This window comes from Protopterus annectens, chromosome 1.part0 (assembly GCF_019279795.1).
Source record: "Protopterus annectens isolate FY-2018-M chromosome 1.part0, PAN1.0, whole genome shotgun sequence".
NCBI lineage: Eukaryota > Metazoa > Chordata > Ceratodontiformes > Protopteridae > Protopterus > Protopterus annectens.
In genome coordinates, this window is record NC_056725.1 from 618,199,526 (window position 1) to 618,221,456 (window position 21,931).

Genomic DNA, 21,931 nt, shown 5'->3' on the forward strand with positions numbered 1-21,931 from the left:
AATAGGGAGTGCAGGTATTTTTGATGTATGAGGTGAGAGCATTGTATTGTAGCGCATAGATTTTTAAAGCACTGTTTTTCACAAGTAAATATAAACAGTTTAGAATAGTGGTGGAGAAGCAAGACAATCTTGAGTATTTTGTAAGCAGTTGGACAGTGGCTATTACTGATAAGTTTGGAATCGATTGGGAAATGTATCTGAGGCAGAGACATCTTGCTAGGAAAATAAGAGAATATGAGAGGATAGGTCTTGAGTTGATTAGAGTTTCTTGGATGGAAAGTTGACTGAGGAGGATTAGGACTGATTAATGTTTGTGAGGTAAGTGCACAGTGGAAGTAAGAAGGAGGTAAGAAAGTACAACAGAGTAATGCTAAGACCTGAAAGTAAAGGAGGAAGGTTGCTGTGTGGCAATAGATAGTGATATAAGGGATGGTAATATGAAGGCCGTCTAAAGAGTGACTTGGTAAAAGGTTGATGGAGAAGCACTGTAGACACCTAAGATTAAAATTATATTGAGGAAGGAGAGAGCAGAGTAGAGGAGGAGGATTTATGTAAGGAGAAGGAGGGTTAGGGAGCGAGGGTATAACAAACTGCAACAATATAGAGTTGTTTTCTGGTTGCAGTGTAATGTATTAGGGGAAGGTGGAGAAGTCTAGATGAAAAGGATTGCAACTGTGACAAAATAAGGAGAGGGAAGGGTTGACAAACAGTGAGGGAGAGAGAGTAGTCTAGAAGCTAAGAATTGCAAATGTGAAGGAGGGGGTAGGTGCATAATATCGATGTAATGAATTGTGTGAGAGCGTAGATGCGTGAAGGGCTGGTTAAAAGAGGGATAGAATGGGGAAAATGGTAAGTGGAGTAGTTTGTGTGCCTTCTAGTCTATTATGGGAAGGGAGGAGGTGTGAAGTAAAAGAAAGCCAGGTACAGGCTTACGGGTAGTAGCTTGGGTACATTTGGACTGTTAGGTTGGATGGTGGAAAAGTAACTGTAGTGAGGAGGGTTCAGAGTGTTGATGTGTAGAGCAGCCAGTCTACCACCTAGGCTCGGCATGTTGAGAGTCTGTAGTATAGGTCTACCTGTTTGCCACCTAGGCTAAACTACTTTTCTCTTTTTTGTATGCTACCTAAGCTTTGGCCTCTTTTTAACATCTTTGTATCCTGTATCCACTTTCTTGTCCATTTTCCTCCACTTCTTAGTGTTTTCATTTTAATGTACATACTTCTCAATACTTTTGGTGAAAGACCTAATAAAATGACATTCAGCTTGTGGTACCTGTAAGTCTCTTGTTTTCTACTATAATTCTGTCCACTGCTTTGTTAATATCCTGACTTTTAGTATACCGTTTATAGGAAGCCATCCTGTATGTTGCTTGTACACATGTAGCCATCTTACCCTCTAAGAAAGTAGTATGTCAATATCCAAAGTTCATCTTGCATGCTTTCCTTGATAGCCTTTCCATACTTTACTCTTTATTTGAATTACTCTTCGGCCAGATTTCATGACTGATGGTCCACCTCAGCCCCTCTTGTTTATCAATAAAGTATTAATGTGAAGTTGTTCTATCTCGCCGTTCATTCTTACTGATGGGTTCAGGGCCGATCCCTCGGCTCCGAGTTGGCCTACTACAAAGCTCGAGGTTTTCAAATATTTATTTATTTATTTTATTTATTTATATTTGTTGACCGGGAGTGTCCGACTGGACGTAGGTCCATTTTCAGCGGAGGCCCAGGGAGAAAAGCTCCACAGTTAAAATAAACAGACAGTAGTTACATTGGATTACATAGCGATTAACAATTTACATAGCAATTACTTACAACATATTTACAGATGAACATAATACATCAGTAGACAATTAGAATCTTTATCTGTGAAGTACATAACAGATATTAACAAATGTTAAAATAAGAAGTTCCTGCAGTATAAGTACTAGGCTTATGAGCATCTGAGCTTGCTATAATCAAGGTAGTTAGTGGAGTGGAAAGAAAGGTAGTGGTTGGATGGGGTGGGAGATATTAGAGTGGGAGTTGCAAGGGCATAGCCAGCATGTTTTTATGCTAAATAGCTCGAGGCCAAGTCCCTATCCCATGATGCACCTAAAGTTAGCTCAGATCTAGTTTGCCGCTGCAACAGATCGGAGGTTCTCGCTAGCTCGGGTTAGTAAAAACCTTACTATTATTATATTTCAAAATATTGTTGATAATTTCTTCATAATATAGTTAAATGGTTAGTTAAGCTCTAACAGCTTTATCTGTAGTTTCCCTTTCCCTTGTGTGCCTTTTTCATAGCATAATAGTTGGCCTCGTTTTTTTCTTTGGCGTATCTAAAGTCTGACTAAAAATTTGTTTAAGTAGTGACTTTGTCACCCTTTTTCGTAGAATTAGTATTGTATGCTTTAGTTAGTGACCTTTGTCACAGCTTTATAGTTAACTTTAGCAGTGTATAGAATGGTTATTTGTATTTAGTGCATGGCCGGCCTTAGGCATAGGCGAACTAGGCAACCGCCTAGGGCGCCGTACAGGCCAGCCTCGTAAAGGGCGCATTTTTATGTATTTATTTCAGTTAATTTACGTTTCTTATTTTGATGTCTTCTGGGCAACCCCGTCTCTGAGGATTACTTTTTTTGGTGGTGGTTGCAAGCAGCAAGACATCGTCCGTTTGATTATCAGCTGGAGTATCTTCTGTGTGGAGACATGCGTGAAGAGGCGTACCTTCGTTGAAGGTTGTGCCTCAGGGCTGGTAACTCAGCATGTAAAAATTTTCTGCTAATCATTAGCGGACTGGAGTTCCTCTGTGGCGACCCCTAACCTGGAAAAGCAGAAAGACACAACAACCTGATTTATGTGGAGCTAGTGTTCTCCAGGAAGAGTTAATTTTTCTATATACATTGGTAAAACAACACTTTTCTGCTCATCGCTAATGCGAAATGGCATTAAAAACTTTCTTCTATTTTTGTTACTCAACGTTCCTATTTGCTGCAAGTTTTGCTTTCTCTATCTCTTTTTGTGTGCAGTTTGCTACTAGGTTGGGGAGCAGTACTAACTGGTCTTCGTGATGAGTTTCCCTCAGAGTCGTTTGTTGTTTTAAGGGCTTGGACGTTATTTATACTCACAGAGATAATTATAATTACCTGCTTAAAGTATTACTTTATCTCTTTCTGTGCGCACAGTGCTACTTGTTTGGGGTGCTACAGTCTTAGTAGTAATACAGTACAAGTTGCAGAAATCAAGGACCCAGCTTATTATTTAGTAAAAATGTTAAGTAGAGTGGGCTTTCTTTTTATTTTAATTATTTACAAAACTTTACCTCTGCAGTATGTAAAACAAGTGCACTTTAGTTAATAAAAATGAATATTTTACAAAATGCTAAGATGTTTCTGCATTTTGTTGTCTTTTATTTTTTCTTATGTTGATCGCGTGATTTGTACCAAATTCTGGTTTGTGTTTGTGGTGTGTGCTAATGCTTAGGATAGTAAGCAGCTCAGTATTAACTTTGGGGGTGGCTTAGCCCCCTCTAGGATGACTCCTGCTCTTTTCCTTTAGTGTAAGAATACATATGATTAATTGTTCTTTACTAGCAGTTCCTGTAATTCCTTAATTACATCTGCTGTAGGCGACTGTAAATTGTCACTACAGATTCTATAAGCATAGTAAATAGGGAAACATGGAAGACATCTAGCTTTGCAAATTTTAATGATGCATTCATAGCTGAGGAACACTAGCCCTCATAATGTGGAACAAATGGGCAAACTGTGGAACACTTACTAAAAGCTTTCTAACAACTTTCTCTAGGAACTTCATAGGATGGTTAAAATAGGCTGGTTTTATGTATTGAAAAGATAATTTAAAGAATGAATAGTATTCTTTTCTATTTACCATGGATTTCAGTTAAAAAAAAAATCCCTAACACCATGTGTGACAGAGCCTTTCGATGTGGAACTTTGAGGAACATGAACTTTTTAAGACCCCAAATGAGGTACATTCCTTGTCATGAGGTGCACTTTAGAGGTATGAACCCATTAATTTTGTTTGTGTTTATTCTAGTGGAGCAAAGCCAGCAGTTGTTATTTAGAGTGTGTTGGTGCTTAAACTTTATGTACTGTTGGCAGACAATCATATTTTTTTCTTTTCTGAACTCATTTTGTAGTGTTGATTGATTTAAGGATTTGTGTTGTGTGATAGTATGAAATATCATAATAGGGAGCGAACATGAGCAGGCTAATTCTTAAGAATGTGTGCATTTTCCCATTGTAGTATATACACACACAGACATGGTATATAACAGGCCTTTATGACTGCTGGCTTCTTTGGCCACTAGTTCAGCACTAAAGAATATTTTATACTTCTTAAAAGTATTAAGTTGGCTATGCAGTCTTTTTTTTTTTTTTTGTTACCCACTTTACCCTGTTCTGGGTTTTGGGACAACAGAGGCTGGAGCCTATCTCAGCTAACCGTGAAATGAGATGTAGACTTGCTGATAGACTGGATGCCAGTCCACGTGTTGTATACAGACTTGTTGGCATTCTAACAACTTTTGATAGTTTAAAGAATCACCAGTTCTTGTATCAGTAGATCTTCTTGAAGTTGGTTCTTTTACCCATAGAAGTAAGGCAAACCAAAGTTGCATATGGTAACACCCTATCTAGGTGATGTCCATCCTTGATAACAGGACTAATTTGTTAGGTATTGAGTAGATCAGCAACTAAAAATTTCTCAGACTAATAAACTGCTCCCGTTTACCTATAATACTCCGAGACTCGCTCCTCCTCTCTGTGTACAGGTGACCAAAGGAGGTGAAGATGGGTGGGTATAGTACATGGGATGGACCTGTTCATTCACCTGTGAATTGAAAATAGCCCAAAGGTAAACAATTCTCTGCTGGCCAGATGCATTTTCGATGAAAGTGGTTTTATATGCTGTTTCAATTAAGGTGAGTTATGTTGTTTCAATGAATGTGAGGTTCAAGGGCAGAGAAGTTTACTGTTCGTGCTAAGTCTGTTTTCATTGTGAGACTGTATTGTTTGTTTAGCAAATGGCTATCTGTTTGTGCTATTTTATTTCAATATCTGTAATCATTGTAGAAGCAAATAATAGAACAGTATGTATGGTAACTGGTGAGGTAACCAAGTAATGGAACATTGGAATGGCTGAGGAGGGGGTAGGGTTACCATCTGTCCCACTTTGCGAGGGACAGTCCCTCTTTGGGCAGTTGTGTCCTACAAAAAAATTTAAAAAATGGCAAATGTCCAGAGATTTTAGGACAAAAATATTTCCTATATTTTATGTAATAGTTGCATAAAACAGATATTTTGTATCTGAAACACCTAAATGTTATAAGAAACAGAGTAAGCAACTAAAATGCTACAAGAATAACCTTTTATTTAGGCATAAAAGTGAAGTTCTGTCCTTTGTAGTTGCTGTGGATATGTTTTGCCCTGCAAAATTTGACGTTTGTACCTAAAATGTCCCACTTTGGGCATCTGAAAAGGTGGCAACCCTAGGAGGGGGCTGCTGCTGGGGATTGCTGCAGGAGGGGCTTCTCTGGGGTGGCGGTCTATTACCCCTCCTGGGCCCTATTTGACCATGACCTGGCTCTGGTATTTCACGTAGAAAATACATATGCAAAGGTAGCTGCAGTTTAACTACATTACAAGGTATCTTTCTTCTGATGTATTTCAATAATTTAAGTAAATGACTGGAATGGCTTTCTTGGGGAATGTCCCAGTCAGTGGGTGTGGCTCAAATAGGGGTATTTCATGAATGTGGTGTGGGTGGGGCTTAAGGGGCACCACAGCACTACTTCGCCTAGGGCGCCATTTCGGCTAAGGCCGGCCCTGATTTAGTGAATTTGTCACTAATTGATATCTGTTTAGATAAATAGTGTGTGTGTGATTTGTTAGTCTTAGCTGAAAGGCTTGTGTGCTTATTATTTAGCCTGTTTTTATTAGAAGGCTTATTCATCTATTTGCTTGTTGTTAGCCTTAGTTTGAAGGGCTTGTGTACTTGTATTTAGCCTGTTTTTTATTAGAAGGCTTATTCTTATATTTGATTGTTGTTGGGTGTGTCCACATTTTCTGTCATGGCTGATGACAAGGACAAACACCGTAAGTCAGGGTTTAAAAAATGCCCTAAATGTGGTCAGAAGATGTGTGTCACTGACAGCCTTGTCACTTGCGTTTATTGCTTAGGTGTATTACACTTGCAAGAAACCTAACATCTGATACTGACTTGGATGAATCAGAAGGGTCCCTACGGTCCCCCTCTGAGGATATCTAATTTGCAGAGATACTTGAAATTCTTAGGCAGAGGGGTGACTGGCAGCCACAAGCCCTACTGAAGATGAGTGGGTTCTCTCAAAGGCTTTCGGGTCAGAGCCCTCCACCCCTTGGGTGTCTCTGCCCTTTAATGAGCTTATGCAGCTGGTCTCGCAAAGGGCATGAGAGTCTCCGGCCACCATGGAGCTTGTCCCTAGGAGGCCTAATAAGTACATATCTGCCCCCCAAGATAAATCCTTCTTGACCAAAGGTGTGCCAGTTAATGCCATGGTGGTGGCGGCGGCAGCCACCAAAAAGGAAATGTCAGAAACTTCCTGTTCTATCCATCCTCCTAACAGAGACTCTAGGATCATGGATAGATATGGGAAGTGCATGTTTAGTTCAGTGACTTTTGCACTGCGTTCACTTAACTACTTAACCCATTTCACAAGACTACAAAGAGATCTCCTTAAAGAGCTGGGAGATGCTCTTCAGGGTACAGTAGCTGCAGGAGCTACAGACAGAGTTGCCTCCCAGCTTGCTACCCTCAACTCCATTGGAAACTTGTCCATGTGCCTCATTTCATATACACCTGATAGAACGAGCAGGGCAGCAGATACAGGAATTGTTCTTAGGAGGCACCCCTGGATGTGCTTGTGTTCCTTTGCAAAGCCCTTCAAGTCATCCATTGTGAATAACCCTTTTGATGGCTCGTCCCTTTTTGGGCCCAAAGTTAAGGAAACTTTGACCAAGTGTGAGCAGGAGGGAAAGACTCAGTCTGCCGTCGGAGTCTGTTTTTCCACCCCTAACAGAACTTACCCAAAGGGTCAAAGGGGAGGGAAAATTTGATTCCGGAAAGCCCAAGGAGCATTTCACGACACAGGTGGTGAACCCCCTGCAGGGGCAGAGGAGGAGGCAATAATGGAAGACGCCGCCCTCGCGACAGAGTGGTGTCCGCAAAACCAGAGCCACAGAGAACACTTCTTTGGGAAGCCCTACCAGCACTCCTAAAAGGATGCCTGACTGTCCTGCTCTGGAGGCAGTCGGGGGTCACTTATCTTTGTATCCAGATGCCTAGCTCAAAATAACATAGGACAACTGGGTACAAAGTATCATTTCCAGAGGATACTCATTCCATTCTCCACCCCACCCCCCCCCCACACACACACACACACACACCGATAAGAAAAATCCTGGACGTTCCACCCAGTTACAGGGAACAAGCAACAGTAGAGGTCCAAACGTTGCTACGAAAGAGTCATCCAACCAGTCCCAGCAGACCAGACAGGATCTGGAACTTACTCAAGATTCTTTTTAGTCCCACAAAATACAAGGGACTGGAGACCTATATTGGACCTCAGCGGGCTAAACAAATCTGTCAAGAAAGAGAAGTTTCAGATGGTCACGCATCAGTCGATACTTCCCTTCTTAGGGCAAGACAATTGGATGTGCTTGATAGATCTCCAGGATGCGTACTACCATGTAAAAATGGCCAGGCCATCCAGGGATCATCTGCGCTTCCGGCTGGGAGCCAATCATTACCAGTTTCGAGCCCTGCCCTTTGGTCTCACTACAGCCTCCAGAGTTTTCACCAATTGCATGGCAGTGGTCACGGCTCACCTGAGACATTTAGGATTCCAGGTGTTTCCGTACCTAGACAATTGGATCCTCACCTCCATCACCAGGCATCAACTCATTCAAGCCAGGGAATCCACTCTGTCACTCTGCAGCCAGATGGGCATTACAATACACTCAGAAAAATCTGCCTTGTCGCCATCACAGCATATCGTCTTTATCGGAGCAGAACTGGACACCACCACCACCACACTAAGACCTCCAGTAGAAAGAGTCTTACTACTCTGTCAGCAGGTCCACATTCTGATATCCAAAAACAAGGCTCCAGCATCAGAAGTTCTAAAATTGTTATGTATGATGGCAGCAGCAATTCTGGCCATGACGCTGGGTTGTATGCACATGCAGATACTGCAGTGGCTGTTGTTCACTCAGTGGTCTTACCAAGAGCTCCCCATGTCTCACCTGATAATGATCACAAACTCCTGCAAAAATGATCTTCAGTGGTGGTGGACCTCATTTCATGTCACGATAGGACGTCCCTTTGTTTTACCCCCACCAGCGGCCACAGTGATTATGGATGCTTCCCTGATAGCGTGCGGGGGCATCTTCAGGGAAGAACAGCCCAAGGCACATGGACTGATCAAGAGACACATCTGCATATCAATGTGTTAGAGATGAGAGCAGTACTTTTGGCATTGCAGTACTTCCATGGCTCTCTTCCTCTGGGTACGGTTGCGATTCAGACAGACATGTTAGTGGTCTGGTACTTGAACAAACAAGGAGGAACTAGGTCATACCCCCTTTGTCTCTAGGCCCTAAGAGTATAGCAGTGGGCTGTATCCACCCAGCGCTTTCTGTTAGCATCGCACATCTCGGGGAAAGCCAACGTGATAGCAGACAAGTTGAGCAGAACAATTTTTTTGCTCCACGAGTGGTCCCTCAAAAAAGAAATAGCGGACAGGATATTCCACAGGTGAGGCCTGCCTTGCTGCGACCTTTTTGCCAGTCACATGAACACAAAATGCAGACGCTACTTTGCCCTGATCCCCCTCTGGAAGAAGCCCCAAGGGCTAGTTCACGATTGGCCTCTGGGTCTCCTCTGTGCTTTTCCACCAATCCCGTTGATACCCAAGGTTCTACAGAAAGCAAAATCTCTGGGAAGGACTATCATTCTAATAGCCCCTCATTGGCCTCATCAGATTTGGTTCCCCTTCCTTCAACTTCATCTTTTAGAGGACCCTTGAATTCTGGACCCAGTTCCGGACCTTCTGACACACTCGTCAGGGGAACTTCATCCCCTCTCTGCAGTCCCTGAAGCTGACAGCTTGGCTGCTCCAATTCCCATCATAGCCAGGTTCCATAACCTTTCCAGTGAGACCAAGCAAATTCTCTTATCCTCTCATAAATCCTCTACAAGGAATCTATACCTTAGCAAATGGAAAAAATGTTTTATATGGACCTCTAAATATAATATTGATCCTTACCAAGCCCCTATGGCCTCTATACCAGAGTTCTTGTCCATGATCTTCAATAAAGGAGCTGCAGCAGCCACAGTCCATGTTCAACTTGCTGCCATTTCTAACTTTCATCTTGGATTGGAAGGATTGAATATTATGTCACACAAATTATCCAAAGCCTTTCTCAAAGGGCCCTTTCATCTCAGACCACCTGTGAAATCTCCCTATTCCCCATGGAATCTAAATTTTATGCTTTCCCGCATCATTCTTCCTCCATTTGAACCAGCTTCCTCATGTGACCTCAAATTTTTGTCATGGAAGACTTTCATTTTAGTGGCTTTTACTTCTGCCCAGGGAGTGTCAGAGCTTCAGACCTTGTCCATTAAACCTCCTTACTTGATTTTCCATGCTGGCAGAGTCTCACTTAGAACAAACCCCTCTTTTTTGCCCAAGGTTTGCACTGAAACTAATCTTAACCAAATTATTGATTTGCCAGTTTTCTTTCCCAATCATTCCAACAATCTAGAATACATGCTGCACAGACTTGATGTTCACAGACAGTTCAGATTTTACTTAGATAGAACAAAAGATTTTAGGAAATCGGAACAGCTTTTTGTTTCCTTTTCAGATGTTAGGAAAGGTATGCCAGTGGCTAAAACAATTCTGTCTAAATGGTTATCTGATTGTATCACATTTGCTTATTCAGCTGCCAATATGCCTTTGCTACATAAAATTAAAGCTCACTCAACCTGAGCAGTTTCTACAGCCTCTGCTTTTTCAGCTAGACTTCGTATTGATAACATTTGTGCAGCAGCCACTTGGTCAAAACCTCATACCTTTGTCACTCATTACAAAGTTGACAGGGCTTCCTTTGGATCCACTGTCCTGAAAAATATACTCCCTTGAGCCACCCGAGATAGATGGTGCTTCGGACAGTACCCATCAGTAAGAATTAACGGCAGGATGGAACAACTTCACATAAAGAAGTTATGTACTTACCATAACGTTCCATGTGTGATTTTTGAGCCCTCGGATCTGTCCTTGCTCCTACTAGACCTATTTGATGTTTCCTGATAGTAATGCTGTTTATGGCTACCTACCTTATTACATAAGGTAAACCTATACAAAGATTCACTACTAGTAACTGTATAGAGCAGTAATGGCAAACCTTTTGGGCTCGGCGTGTCAAAAATTCAGAAGATGCATAACTTGACTCTGCTGGTGTGCCACCCCCCCCCAAACAGAAATAAATTAAAAGAATAAATTAATTAAATACAAATGAAACAGCATAGCTCTCAGTATATCAGAGATGAATCTCAACAGATTCAGGGACAAATCTAGAAATGAGAGACATGGACAGTTAAACTACCAATGCTATTAATTTCAGAGACTGACAGAAAAAAATGAATGTGAATTAATATAAATTTTCTAAAGTAAAATAAGTCTATAAATCTAATTGTCATTCAGTGTAAAAAGTTGGCAGTTTTAGGAGGGAGTAAGGACAGTTGTAAAAGAGCATACACTTAAAAATGCAGACTGCTTGCCATTTGCAGAAGTGTAACCATGAAGAGAAAACAATGTCAGCACTTCCCTTTGCAGAGACTGTCGAGACAGTAGACCAAAATAGTCTTTGAGGTTAATAACTTCCTTACATCTGCAGCAGTGTTGTTGAACTGGCTCCTGGCACAAAGTAATTCAATGCATTTCACATGAGCAATAAATGCAAAAGCAGTTTGTTTGGTAATTTGGGTGTTGGTGAACGCTGGTGTGTCATCCAAAACGTCATGGAGTGTCACCTTTGACACGCATGTCATAGGTTTGCCATCACTGGTATAGGGTCTTGTTGTATAAAAATGTTCTATTGTAAAACATTAGAAAATGCTTTCTGTATGGGCCTCTGTTCTGATTTGTAAGGATCAAGGCTATTACTTTTAATGCTCAGAGATTGAAAGGCATGCTTACTCAAACTACTGGATTTTTTTGAAAAGGTCACCAAAGTAATGGATGAAGGCAGATCCGGTGCAAACTGTATACCTTGACTTGGCCAAAGCTTTTAATGCAATTCCCCACTCAGGCAAAGTAGCAAAGCTAAATTGAGAATAAATCCGTTACCCACTGGAGTGCCTCCTGGCTCACAGATAGGACATAGATGATCAAAATGGGGGAAGTTAACCTCCACTGAGAGACCAGTCACCAGTGGAGTCCCCAGGTTTCTGTGCCTGGACGTCTCCTGTCTGGCATCTACTTTTCTGAAGTTAAAGCCAATACTAAAGGGCTCTGGCTAGGTTTGTAGATGACTGCAAGCTGGGAGCATTCATCAAATTCCCAAATGACTTGACCATCCTGCAGGGACTGCAGTGAGTAACTGGTGCCAAAATCATGGACTGAAACTAAATGCTAGAATGCATTATTGTATTCTTTGGAAGTCATCCACTCCAAGGAACTACCACATTGACAATGTGCCCCTAAGAGATGACCCAGTGGTTCGGGCTTTTGGAACTCATGTTGACAGTGACCTAACTTTTGACAAACATGTCTATTGTTGTAAGAGAGTGTTTCTATATTGCACAGCTTGTAAACAAAGGGATTCTGTCTAGATCTATGGATGTCATTGTTCCCCTTTACTCTGCTCACATCAAGTCAAGTCATTGAACATAATACATCCTTTGGCATGTATCTGTCAAGACACATGCAACAAGTCTAATCCCCACAGAGATATGTTACTAAAAGGATACAAGAGCTAAACAATAAATCCTACATAGATTAATTGAAAGCTCTTCCACTATACTGTGTATCCTGCAGATTGCCAAGAGGTGACCTGTGCCTGGCATACAAGGCATCCTCTGACCAATTACTGATGTACTGCACATCAGGAAGTCAAACTGCATCAGAAATATTCTGTCAAGGAATCTAAACCTGTTCTGCAACATCAGCAGAACTTGTAGGGACAGGTATATGTCATAGAGGATACTGCTGCTGTGGAACAGACTCCCTCTCCCCATAAAACAAAGTTCTTCCCTGTCACTGTTCAAGCGCAACTTAGATCTACGGATGGGAAACAGAAAATTTACCCCAGGACTGTCGACTGTACTACTGATGGACAGAGGTAGCTCCTAAATGCTTTATCTCATGCATGGGTCCCCTCAAATTATATATGGTGTGATCCCAGTTATTCTTATTAGGAGTATTACATAATTATTCAGCGTGGAATGGTTAAGGTCAATCCATAACCAAATGGGATGGGTTATTTCAAGAACCAAAAGAGAAATTTGTTAGGCTTAAAATGGCCTGCAAGGGCAGCTAGCCTAATACTTAAATGTGAGTATGTGTATAACACTTCTCAGCATTCATTTCAGCATCTTTGCTTATTAAGCCATTCATGTTGCACAGAAAACAGCCCTCTATATTTTGTGCTTTAGAAAGAGAAGTTAGTGGTTACTTTTGCAAGACTAGAGAGGTTATCAGTTCTTCAAGATTTCATATAATCTTATAATATCTAGTCTATCCATTCTGTTTTGTATATTTCAATGCAAAGTCTGACTTGTGCCTCTATAAATGCTGCAAATGTAACTATTTTAAATAAGATGCTGCTTCCTTCACACATTGTTTCATAACTGTAAACCCTTTCTCAGTGTTTCCTTCTAAGAATTAAGCAAGAAGATGTAGTGTATGTAATATGCTACTGTTACTGCATGACTGCTTACTCAAGGGTAATGTTTCAGCATTTTAAATTTTTTTCTTGAGCAACAAGTCAGAGCTTAAGTTATTCTGATTATGTAATTCAGCATTTTACTTTCTGTTGCCCAAAGAAGTGCTGCATATCATTCAGAATAATGTGTAACATCCCTATAAAAATAAAGCAGTAACATTCTTCTTGCTCAGAGGAGGGGAGCTCCCTACATTCACTTAAAAGCTTGCTCTTGCATCTTACTACGCATAGCAAATAATACACAAAATACATACACAGCTCGTTTGACTTAATTACCCTTAGAACTCCTCATTGTGTTAAATGTATACAACATGTAAATGGCACAAAGGTGTATTTTTCTATCTTCATGTGCTGAACATCCTCATATGTTCAGCTGTGTACTTTCCTTAGTCTTGGAAGTTGCTGCTCAACAGTAACAGTTTAGATGAGTGTGCCTGTCTTGTGTGTAATGCCGTAACATCTATGTAGCAGAGGAGCAAGCAGGGCTTCTCTGGAAGTGAAGACTCATTCAGCTGATTAATAGAAAAATCAGTAGAAGTACAAAACAAAGGCAGACATTTTAGCTCATGTCACACACAGAACAACAACATATAGTGTTAAGTTTTCATTTAAGTTTTTCTTTTGTGTTTCTTCTGAAATAGTTTTGAAACTGTTAGTTTTGAGTATTATAAAACTGAAACAACACTGTGAATGTGTTTTATCAATTTATTGCTTTTAAGTAACCTCATTTGGGGGGGGGGGTAAAGACTCTGGGTTAGGGTTACCACCTGTCCCGCTTTGCGAGGGACAGTCCCTCTTTGGGCAGTTGTGTCTTGCAAAAAAACTAAAAAATGGTAAATGTCCTGAGATTTTAGGACAAAAATATTTCCTAAGTTTTCTTTAGTAGTTGCATAAAACAGTTATTTTATGTCAGAAACACCTAAATGTTATATGAAATAGCATAAGCAACTCAAATGCTAAGAGAATAAGCTTTTATTTTGGCAAGAAAGTGAAGTTATGTCGTTTGCACTGGCCGTGGGTATGTTTTATCCTGCAAAATCTCACATTTCTACAAAAAATTTCCCAGTTTGGGCATTTGAAAAGGTGGCAACCCTACTCTGGGTATTTAGTTGGAACTACATTAGTATCTTTAGTAGTCATCACTTTCTGCTGTCACTGTTGTAGTTTTTGTCATATTACCTTTAGTAGCCCTGAAGAACAGAATTTAGTGTTATTTATCACTGGTCAGGTAAGCTTGCTGTATAAACAGAAATGGGACAAGAATATAGTTGTGATCATTAGAGGTAGTGCACCTTAAAGGTTTCAGACTGTTTGAACAGTTTTTATTAATATGTTTGCTATATGGTCTGACTTGTTAAACAGGTAAGTTTTTTGTAATTCTTATTCTTTGATATTTTATAAAGCTAAATCCAGACTAGTTTGGATTTCTACAAGACAGTTGGGATTTGTAGGTGAATGTCCCCCTTGTTGTTTAGAATTACCAGCAGTTGCAGAGGGATTTTATGGAGGATGATCACGAGCGGTTAGTGTCAGTGACTGGTTTGTCTGTCCAGCTCTTCACTGTTCCTACACTGGTAAGTATTAAATTGCTTAGCTCTTACTTACTGATATTTGCCATTCCTTGCCTTTTTTGCTTCTATTAGAACTATGAACGATTGCAGAATGACTTTGTGAATGATGACCACGACAGAGAGTTTTCAGTTACTGATCTTTCGTTGCAAATGTTTACAGTGCCATCTTTGGTAAGTATTAGTGTTTATAAAATAAAGTGAAGAAATGCTTGGATTTTTTTTATTGCGTTGGTGTAGTAATTCATAGTTACCAATGCACTTCATAAAATAACCGTTTGCACTTCTGTATGTCGTAGGCTGTGATTTTTAAGAGGCAGTGTAGTTAGTTACCTAAGGGGTAGGCTGATTGAATATTCCCACCCATCAGAGTGAACTTCATGCATTTCCATCTCATCTCACACTGACAAATTGATAGTTGCTCCTTACCTTTGAAATGGACACTGCTTTTTTGTAGTGTATAGTTGTATTTACTAATTTTTAATATGCTGAAGAGTAGCTTGGTAGAAGTATAATCTGTACTATGTTCATTAGAACTTTAATCTTAATTGTTACTTAATTTCAGCTTGTGCTGTGCATTAATTTAACTCCTTCACACCTGACATTTTTCATTCAATGAGATTTCAGATTCCCGAGGACTTAACAGGCTGGATGGCAGTTGCCTGGCTATAAGTCAAAGTTACATTTAAACTGAGAACATCTTTTGAATTGCATCTGATTTTTACCTTACATGTTTAAGTGAAATTATTTTCTCACATTTAAGCTGATGTTGAATAATCAAGACTTAAATACCTTGATTATGGTACATTGTCAAAATAGTGCTGTGCTTGCTTTTCAAGTGCTTTAGAGTAGATTGAAGCAAGGCAGCCCACTATCACTGCAGGCATGAAGTGGAGCACAGCATGATTGGCATGCTTGGTGTGAATGAATTCATGTTCATTGTGCATTACTGTTTAATGCGTGTTTAGCAAAAAAGTTATTTGCACGTATATGATGTTCTCTTTTGTGCTCTGTTTGAGACCTTATTGTACTACTACTACTACTGTGACATCACATTTGCCTCCCCAGCAACAGACTGTAATATTACAGTCGATGTCCTTCCTTAGCTCACTGTTGCATTATTGCTAACAGTTGGAATATTCTGCTATGGATAGCCATACTTATGGCTAGCATACTAAAATGTAGGTGCCTTCCTCTTGCACAGTACGTCCAACATATATGACCTAAGCCAAGACTGCTAGGAGGTACATAAGGGACATATGAGCATGCATTACCTCAGAAACTTCTTGCCGACAACCCAAACACTGTGCTCTCACTTCAGCTTTGGTCTGCAGCTGTATGATCCATGTAGTTTCCCTAGTTTTTTGCAGGTAAGTATCTCCATTGGGGGACCCTTGCTTTTTCTTCTCTTTTTGCCTAAAATGTTATTTTCATGTCAATAAAGAGTGGACATGGAGTTTTGTGAGGCAAATTTCTTACAGGGGCAATTGCTCAGTGTCTGTTTTGCCTTGTAGCTGACCATAATTATAAGTATTATTTTATTTGTGAGTCCTTCATTCTAAAGACCCTTTGTAGAAAATTGCCTCTCAAAATGTATCTAGTGAATCTGATTCCAGTATGTCACTCAGAGTAAAATGGACTCCAAGACTCTCACTCAGATGTCCCTCCTTTGCCAAAAGAAAGCTGAAAAAATCCAAGCCTGAAGCTTTGGTCATCTGGTTTGGCCATTATGTCTTCACTGTGTATTTTTGAGTCTACAGATTGCTAGAGTTCTTTGGCTGCTCCCTCAGTGTCGTATCCAGAGGCTGATATGACACAACCCTTTTGCACATCCTTACTAGATATATGCTTCTGGAGAGAAGGGAAAACTTCGGCTTATTTTGGAGGGATTCAAGGACGTACCTCAGATTCTTGTCAGGGAAGATGCACCTTGCCATTTGATAGAGGTATGCCAGAGGTCAGAGCCACTGCTATACGTGCAAGCAGACATCTCTGCTAAAAAGAAACAGAAAATCAAGCTTACCTGTTTATTTTATCATATGTCTAAGGACCCTCAAAATGGATGCTATCGTTTTTCAAAGCCGTTGTGTCTTTTAAGTTCGCCTCGGTTTTTTGCTGCTGCTTCTACCTCATCTTCCTGTAAGAGACATAGATTCCTTTTCATAGGATGAAAAATCTGAATCTGATGTGGACACTGGCTTATTCCTCACACATTCACTCAGCTGTGGGGGTAATGCATGTGAAGAGGAAAGACACCTTGCCTCCTGAAAAACTTTCCTTTGAAGAATGCTGTTCATAAAATTATGCATCATTTTCATTGGGAAGGTAAGAAGGTTTCAGACATGCTGATGAGATATTTTGAACCCTTGGAAGTTCTAAACCCTCTGCTATTCCCCCTGATGATGTTCGTGTTTCACTGTTGCCATCAACACACTTGGGTTATCCTGCCAGGGGTAGCCCTCAGTCGGCCCAAATACCAGAGGCTTAGTATTTCTGCATCAGTCGCTGTCACTCCAGGACTGACATCAGGCAGCCGATGCCATTACATCAGTCTTTCTTGCCGAGGAGTCCAAAGCGGAAGCAGTTCACACGAGTGCCATTCGGCTGCTACCTGAGTTTTCATTTCCGAATTGAAATTGAAGTCTTCTAAAGCTAAGTACCCCGTTGGGGATCCTTTTTTCTTGCTCTATCCAATGTCGGGAAAAGTTAACAATTGTCTTGCCTGTGGAAAGCGAATACCACACTGAGACTTCCATTCTTACTGCATCACCTGTTTAGGCCCAGACCATGACGTCCCTCGCTGTCTCTTTTGTGCTTCGTTCAATGCCAGAACTATATATCGTCGGGCCCTTATTGTAGCAACATTTTTTCGCTCTGTCCTCGTATTCCGATATGTCTTTGGTAAGCCATCCGACTATCGATCTTCCGAAAAAAACGTAAGGATAAAGACAGAGACAGACTGCGCAGGTTCAAAACTGCCGACAATGCTTTCGTTAAGCTAGTCGTCAGTTCTCCGGTCCTCAGTGAGGCATTTTTGCAGCCCCTGATGTCCGCTTCTGTGGATTCGCAGGCCGCTACCGAGACCTGTTCAGAGTCTGGTATGCCGAGAGACTCTTCGACTAAGGATCCTGCAGATGTCTCTACCTTGGATGGGTCCAGAGCTGCTGAGCAGGCACCGGCTTCCAAGGAAGTTCTTCGCCCTACCGATACTTGTCACAAACTGACGACTACTTTCAGTTCTTTCTAAAACTACCGAGTTTCTAAGACCCAGGGTACAAATTATGCCTAAAAAAAACGACCCAAGCTCAGGCACCTGCTTCCATGTCTCAATCTCAAATGCTTAAAATGGTGGAAGACCTTATTATGCTTACTAGGGGAAGCCAGGCTACCCCTTCCAAAAGAAAGAGACTTGTCCCCAGTAGTTTTATCTGAACAGGAGTTCGATGACTGAGGTTTCTGAATATGAAGACAGGCAACCTCTCTCTGCTTATGAGGATTCTGATGCAGAGGAATACTTTCCTTCTACCTCTCCTCCTGAGGATTTTTCATTTGGTGAAACCTTACATACTTTAAGGGAGCATTTCTAATGGGAATATCAGGACTACCCTCAGTCAAAAAACAGACTCAGGGAATTCTTAGATTTACCACAACACAGACCTTTAGCCAATCCTCCTGTCCTGGATGTTGTGGATGATGTGTTTCCAGTTTGACTCCTGACACCCTTCCTCCTGCTCCCAGGAAACCTGACAGGTACTACAGAGTCCCTGACTCTCATAAATTCCTTTTCAAAAATCCTACTGCTGACCCAAAGATCGTCTCCCAAGGACCTAAAGGAATTAAAGCAGCCTCAGCTAAGAATCACACTCCCTCAGACAGGGATACCGAACTTTAGACAGATGGGGTAAAGAAAATATACACCTCTGCAGCTCTTGCTATTAGAGCACTAAATTGTCAGTTCCACTTGCTGAAATTATCAGCAACATACCATGGAACTCCTCAAACAAAAAATATATTCTTTCCTGCTTGTGCAGAAAATAAAGAATTACAAGAGCTTATGCATTCTGCAAGCCAAGTTACTAAACACACCTTGCAATGTGGCTTTGACGGCCTAGAAGCATCTTGCAGGGCAGCAGTCACTGGTTCTGTCATTGGAAGACATGCTTGGCTTAAGGAGCAGAGCTTGCCAGACCATGTCAAATCAAAATTATCGGACGCACCATTGAACAAAGACAATTTGTTTGGCACCAAGGCAGAAGAGGTCTTAAAAAAAGATGGAAGAAAAAGCTAAATCTATGCAGACAGTCTTTTTACAGGTCCAGCCTCTGAGGTTCAGTAGGCATTGCCACTCCAAGCACTGGTCCTTTCTAGCCCCCTCCAGGCCAGCTCAGCCCAGACCCCCCCAGACAGCAGTCAAAGGGAATGCAGAGATCTAAGCAATGAAGTTCCTCCTCTTCAAAAACAAGGAGTGCTAAGCCACCCCCTTATGCTAAGAACTCAATGACTTTACACCTCCTCCCCTTACCTCTGCCCACCTGCTTGTGCCCCTAGGAGGAAAACTCTCCTTCCGTGCAAACAACTGGGCCTCTATTACCAACGATCGATGGGTCCTCAACATAGTGTCCCAGGGATACAAATTTTATTTCCACACTCTGCCAACCCCAAAAGGGTTCCCAGATCTTTCCTCAAACCAGTGGCGAGAGGCCAGGAGCTATGCATTTTCAGTTCTCTGCGCTTCCCTTTGGCTTATCCACTGCTCCCAGAGTTTTCACAAAATGCCTGGCTCCAGCCATTGCATTTTGCAGACAAATATTCAAATTTACCCCTTCTTAGACGATTGGCTGATTTAGGCAGACAGTCAGGAAAAGCTGTTATAGCACCTGACCTTTGTAAAGGACCTACTGACCTCCCTGGAGTATACTATCAATGAAAAGAAATTAAAATTAGTCCCCATTCAAAAAAGTTTATTCCTGGGAGCAAGCCTGAACACAGCATCCCAGATGGCATTCCTTACTCCAGAAAAGCAAGCCTACCTGACAGGCTACTTCTCTCAGCTAGCCACCAGAACCCAGTTATCTGCAAGGAAAATCCTGCAAGCTTTAGGGTTCATGGCCTCCTGCATTCTACTCATTCCATATGCCAGACTGCATATGAGGAAACTACAATGGTACCTAAAAAACCTTTGGTGTCGACACTGTCAAGACCTGGAAATTGTCATACTTCTGATACCCTGTCTAAGGAAAGATTTTCTTTGGTGGGCAGGAGCATGGAACCACAACAAGGGATTTCCCTTCGCACAACCCTTCACCGCCCAGACCCTCACCACAGACACATCAGACTATGCCTGGGGTGCACACCTGGATGGCAGATGCATTCAGGGCCATTGGAGCCCAAATCAAATACATCTGCACATCAACCAAAAAGTGATGCTAGCTGTTAAGCATGCCCTGACAGCTTTCAGACCCCTACTGTCCCCATGGTTTCTAGTGATCAAAACAGACAACACCACAGTGATGTGGTACATCAACAGGCAGGGGGGGGGGGGGACTTGCTCTTATCCTCTCTGCAGGCTCAGCATGAACCTTTGGCACATGGCCTCAGCCATGCAAATACACCTGCTAGCACAATTCCTGCCAGGCTCCTTAAACTTTCTGGCAGACAGCTTAAGCAAAAACCTGCTAGACCCACCCGAGTGGCAGCTAGACCACAAAACCTTCAGCCTTTTAACCCAGAAATGGGGCACCCCGAAGGTGGACCTCTTTGCCTTCCACTCCAATCAGCAGCTCAGCAAATTCTGCACCAGGGAACCTCACAGCAAGGCCTGGAAAGTTGGATGCTCTATCCTTCCAATGGGTAAACCTCTTGATCTATGCATTTCCCCCTTTACCACTCATTTCAAGGGTAGTGCTCAAAATAAGGGAGGAAAAACCAAGGGCAATCTTGATTGCCCCAGACTGGCCATGCCAGCACTGGTACCCACTGCTGCGCAGCCTGTCACCCCCACCACCATGGCACCTACCTCAGATCCCAACACTCCTGACCCAGAAGAATGAAGAATTTATACACCCACAGTTGCAGACCCTGAACCTGGCAGCCTGGCTTATTCTCTGACATTTCCTCAAGCTGTCAGCCTAAGCAAACAAGTCCTAGATGTTATATGTGAGGCCAGATGCACCAGCACTAGAAAATCTTATGCTGACAAGTGGAAAAGGTTTTGCATCTGGATCCAGGCTAAGGGAGCTGAAACAGCGCAGCCCTCTCTACCTCTCATCCTGGATTACCTAGCAGACCTACTACACAGGGACCTATCCTTCTCTTCTATTAAAATTCATGCCTCTGCCACCTCTGCTCATTACAGCACAGAGCCACCACTCTTCTCACACCCTCTCATTAAACAATTCCTAAGAGGGGCTAACAACTTAAGGCCACGCAGAAGAGCTCCTACCTCAGCTTGGGACTTTAATTTTGTGTTGGGAAAGCTCACTCCCACCCTTTGAGCTTGCAGTTTCAGCGGAGTTAAAATTCCTTCCTCTGAAAACTGCCTTGCTTCTTGCTTCTGGCCATCACTTCAGCTAGAAGAGTTTCATAACTACAAGTACTAATGGCTGTAGAGCCCTTAATCATTTTCCATGCTGACAGTGTCTCCCTCAGGACTAACCCATCCTTCATGTCTAAAGTAGGGTCCAGTGTGGCTCTCAACCAATCCATTCATTTGCCCACCTTTTTTCCTAACCCACAAAACAAGGGGGAAAGGATTCTGCACTCTCTAGATGTGCACATCTCAGATTTTATATGGATAGGACTAAATCTTTCAGAAAACCTGACAAATTGTTAGTCAGCTTTGCAGCAGGGTCAGAGGGCAAGCCCATATCCAAACAAACAATCTCCAAATGGATATCACACTGCATCCATTTCTGCTACAAACAGCATGGGAAACTGCCCTCAAAGGGGGTCCAGATGCATTCCGCCAGGGCAACCTCCACCTCTCCAGCTTTACTCAGAGGGGTACCCACCAGGGACATCCTGGAGGCTGCAGCATGGACTTCTGTTCATACCTTCACCAAGCATTACCACCTGTCTATCTTCTCCAAATCCTGGGCAGGCTTTGCCACTGCAGTCTTGCAGGGCATCCTAGCCAGCCCCCAGTCTTCTTGACTGCCTCCACTCTTCTTCAGCTTTGGGAATCAACCCAAGTGTGATGACTGCAACAGTGAAACACGAAGAACGTAGTACAGTTGTATACACTTACCATAAATGTAGATGTTTGACTGTATTCACTGTTGCAGTCCTGGTTTCCCAGCCTCTATCCCCCTTCTCTCTCCCTCCCCCTCTCTCTTTTCCTCTCTCCTTACAGGGAAATGTTTGGTATTTACTT

The 21,931-nt window shown here is 42.0% G+C and overlaps 1 protein-coding gene across 3 annotated transcripts in view; it reads left to right on the forward strand.

The window, feature by feature from the left end:
• The window catches only part of UBR2 (ubiquitin protein ligase E3 component n-recognin 2), a 5,196,118-nt gene that overhangs the window by 1,154,728 nt on the left and 4,019,459 nt on the right, over positions 1–21,931 (forward strand). For 2 of the 3 annotated variants that reach the window (XM_044061864.1, XM_044061881.1), the window contains exon 11: positions 14,467–14,565. In XM_044061864.1, the coding sequence (XP_043917799.1) occupies positions 14,467–14,565 (99 nt within the window). Of the gene's footprint in view, positions 1–14,466; positions 14,566–14,634; positions 14,734–21,931 lie in introns of all 3 variants that reach the window. The other variant, XM_044061872.1, reaches the window with a different exon arrangement.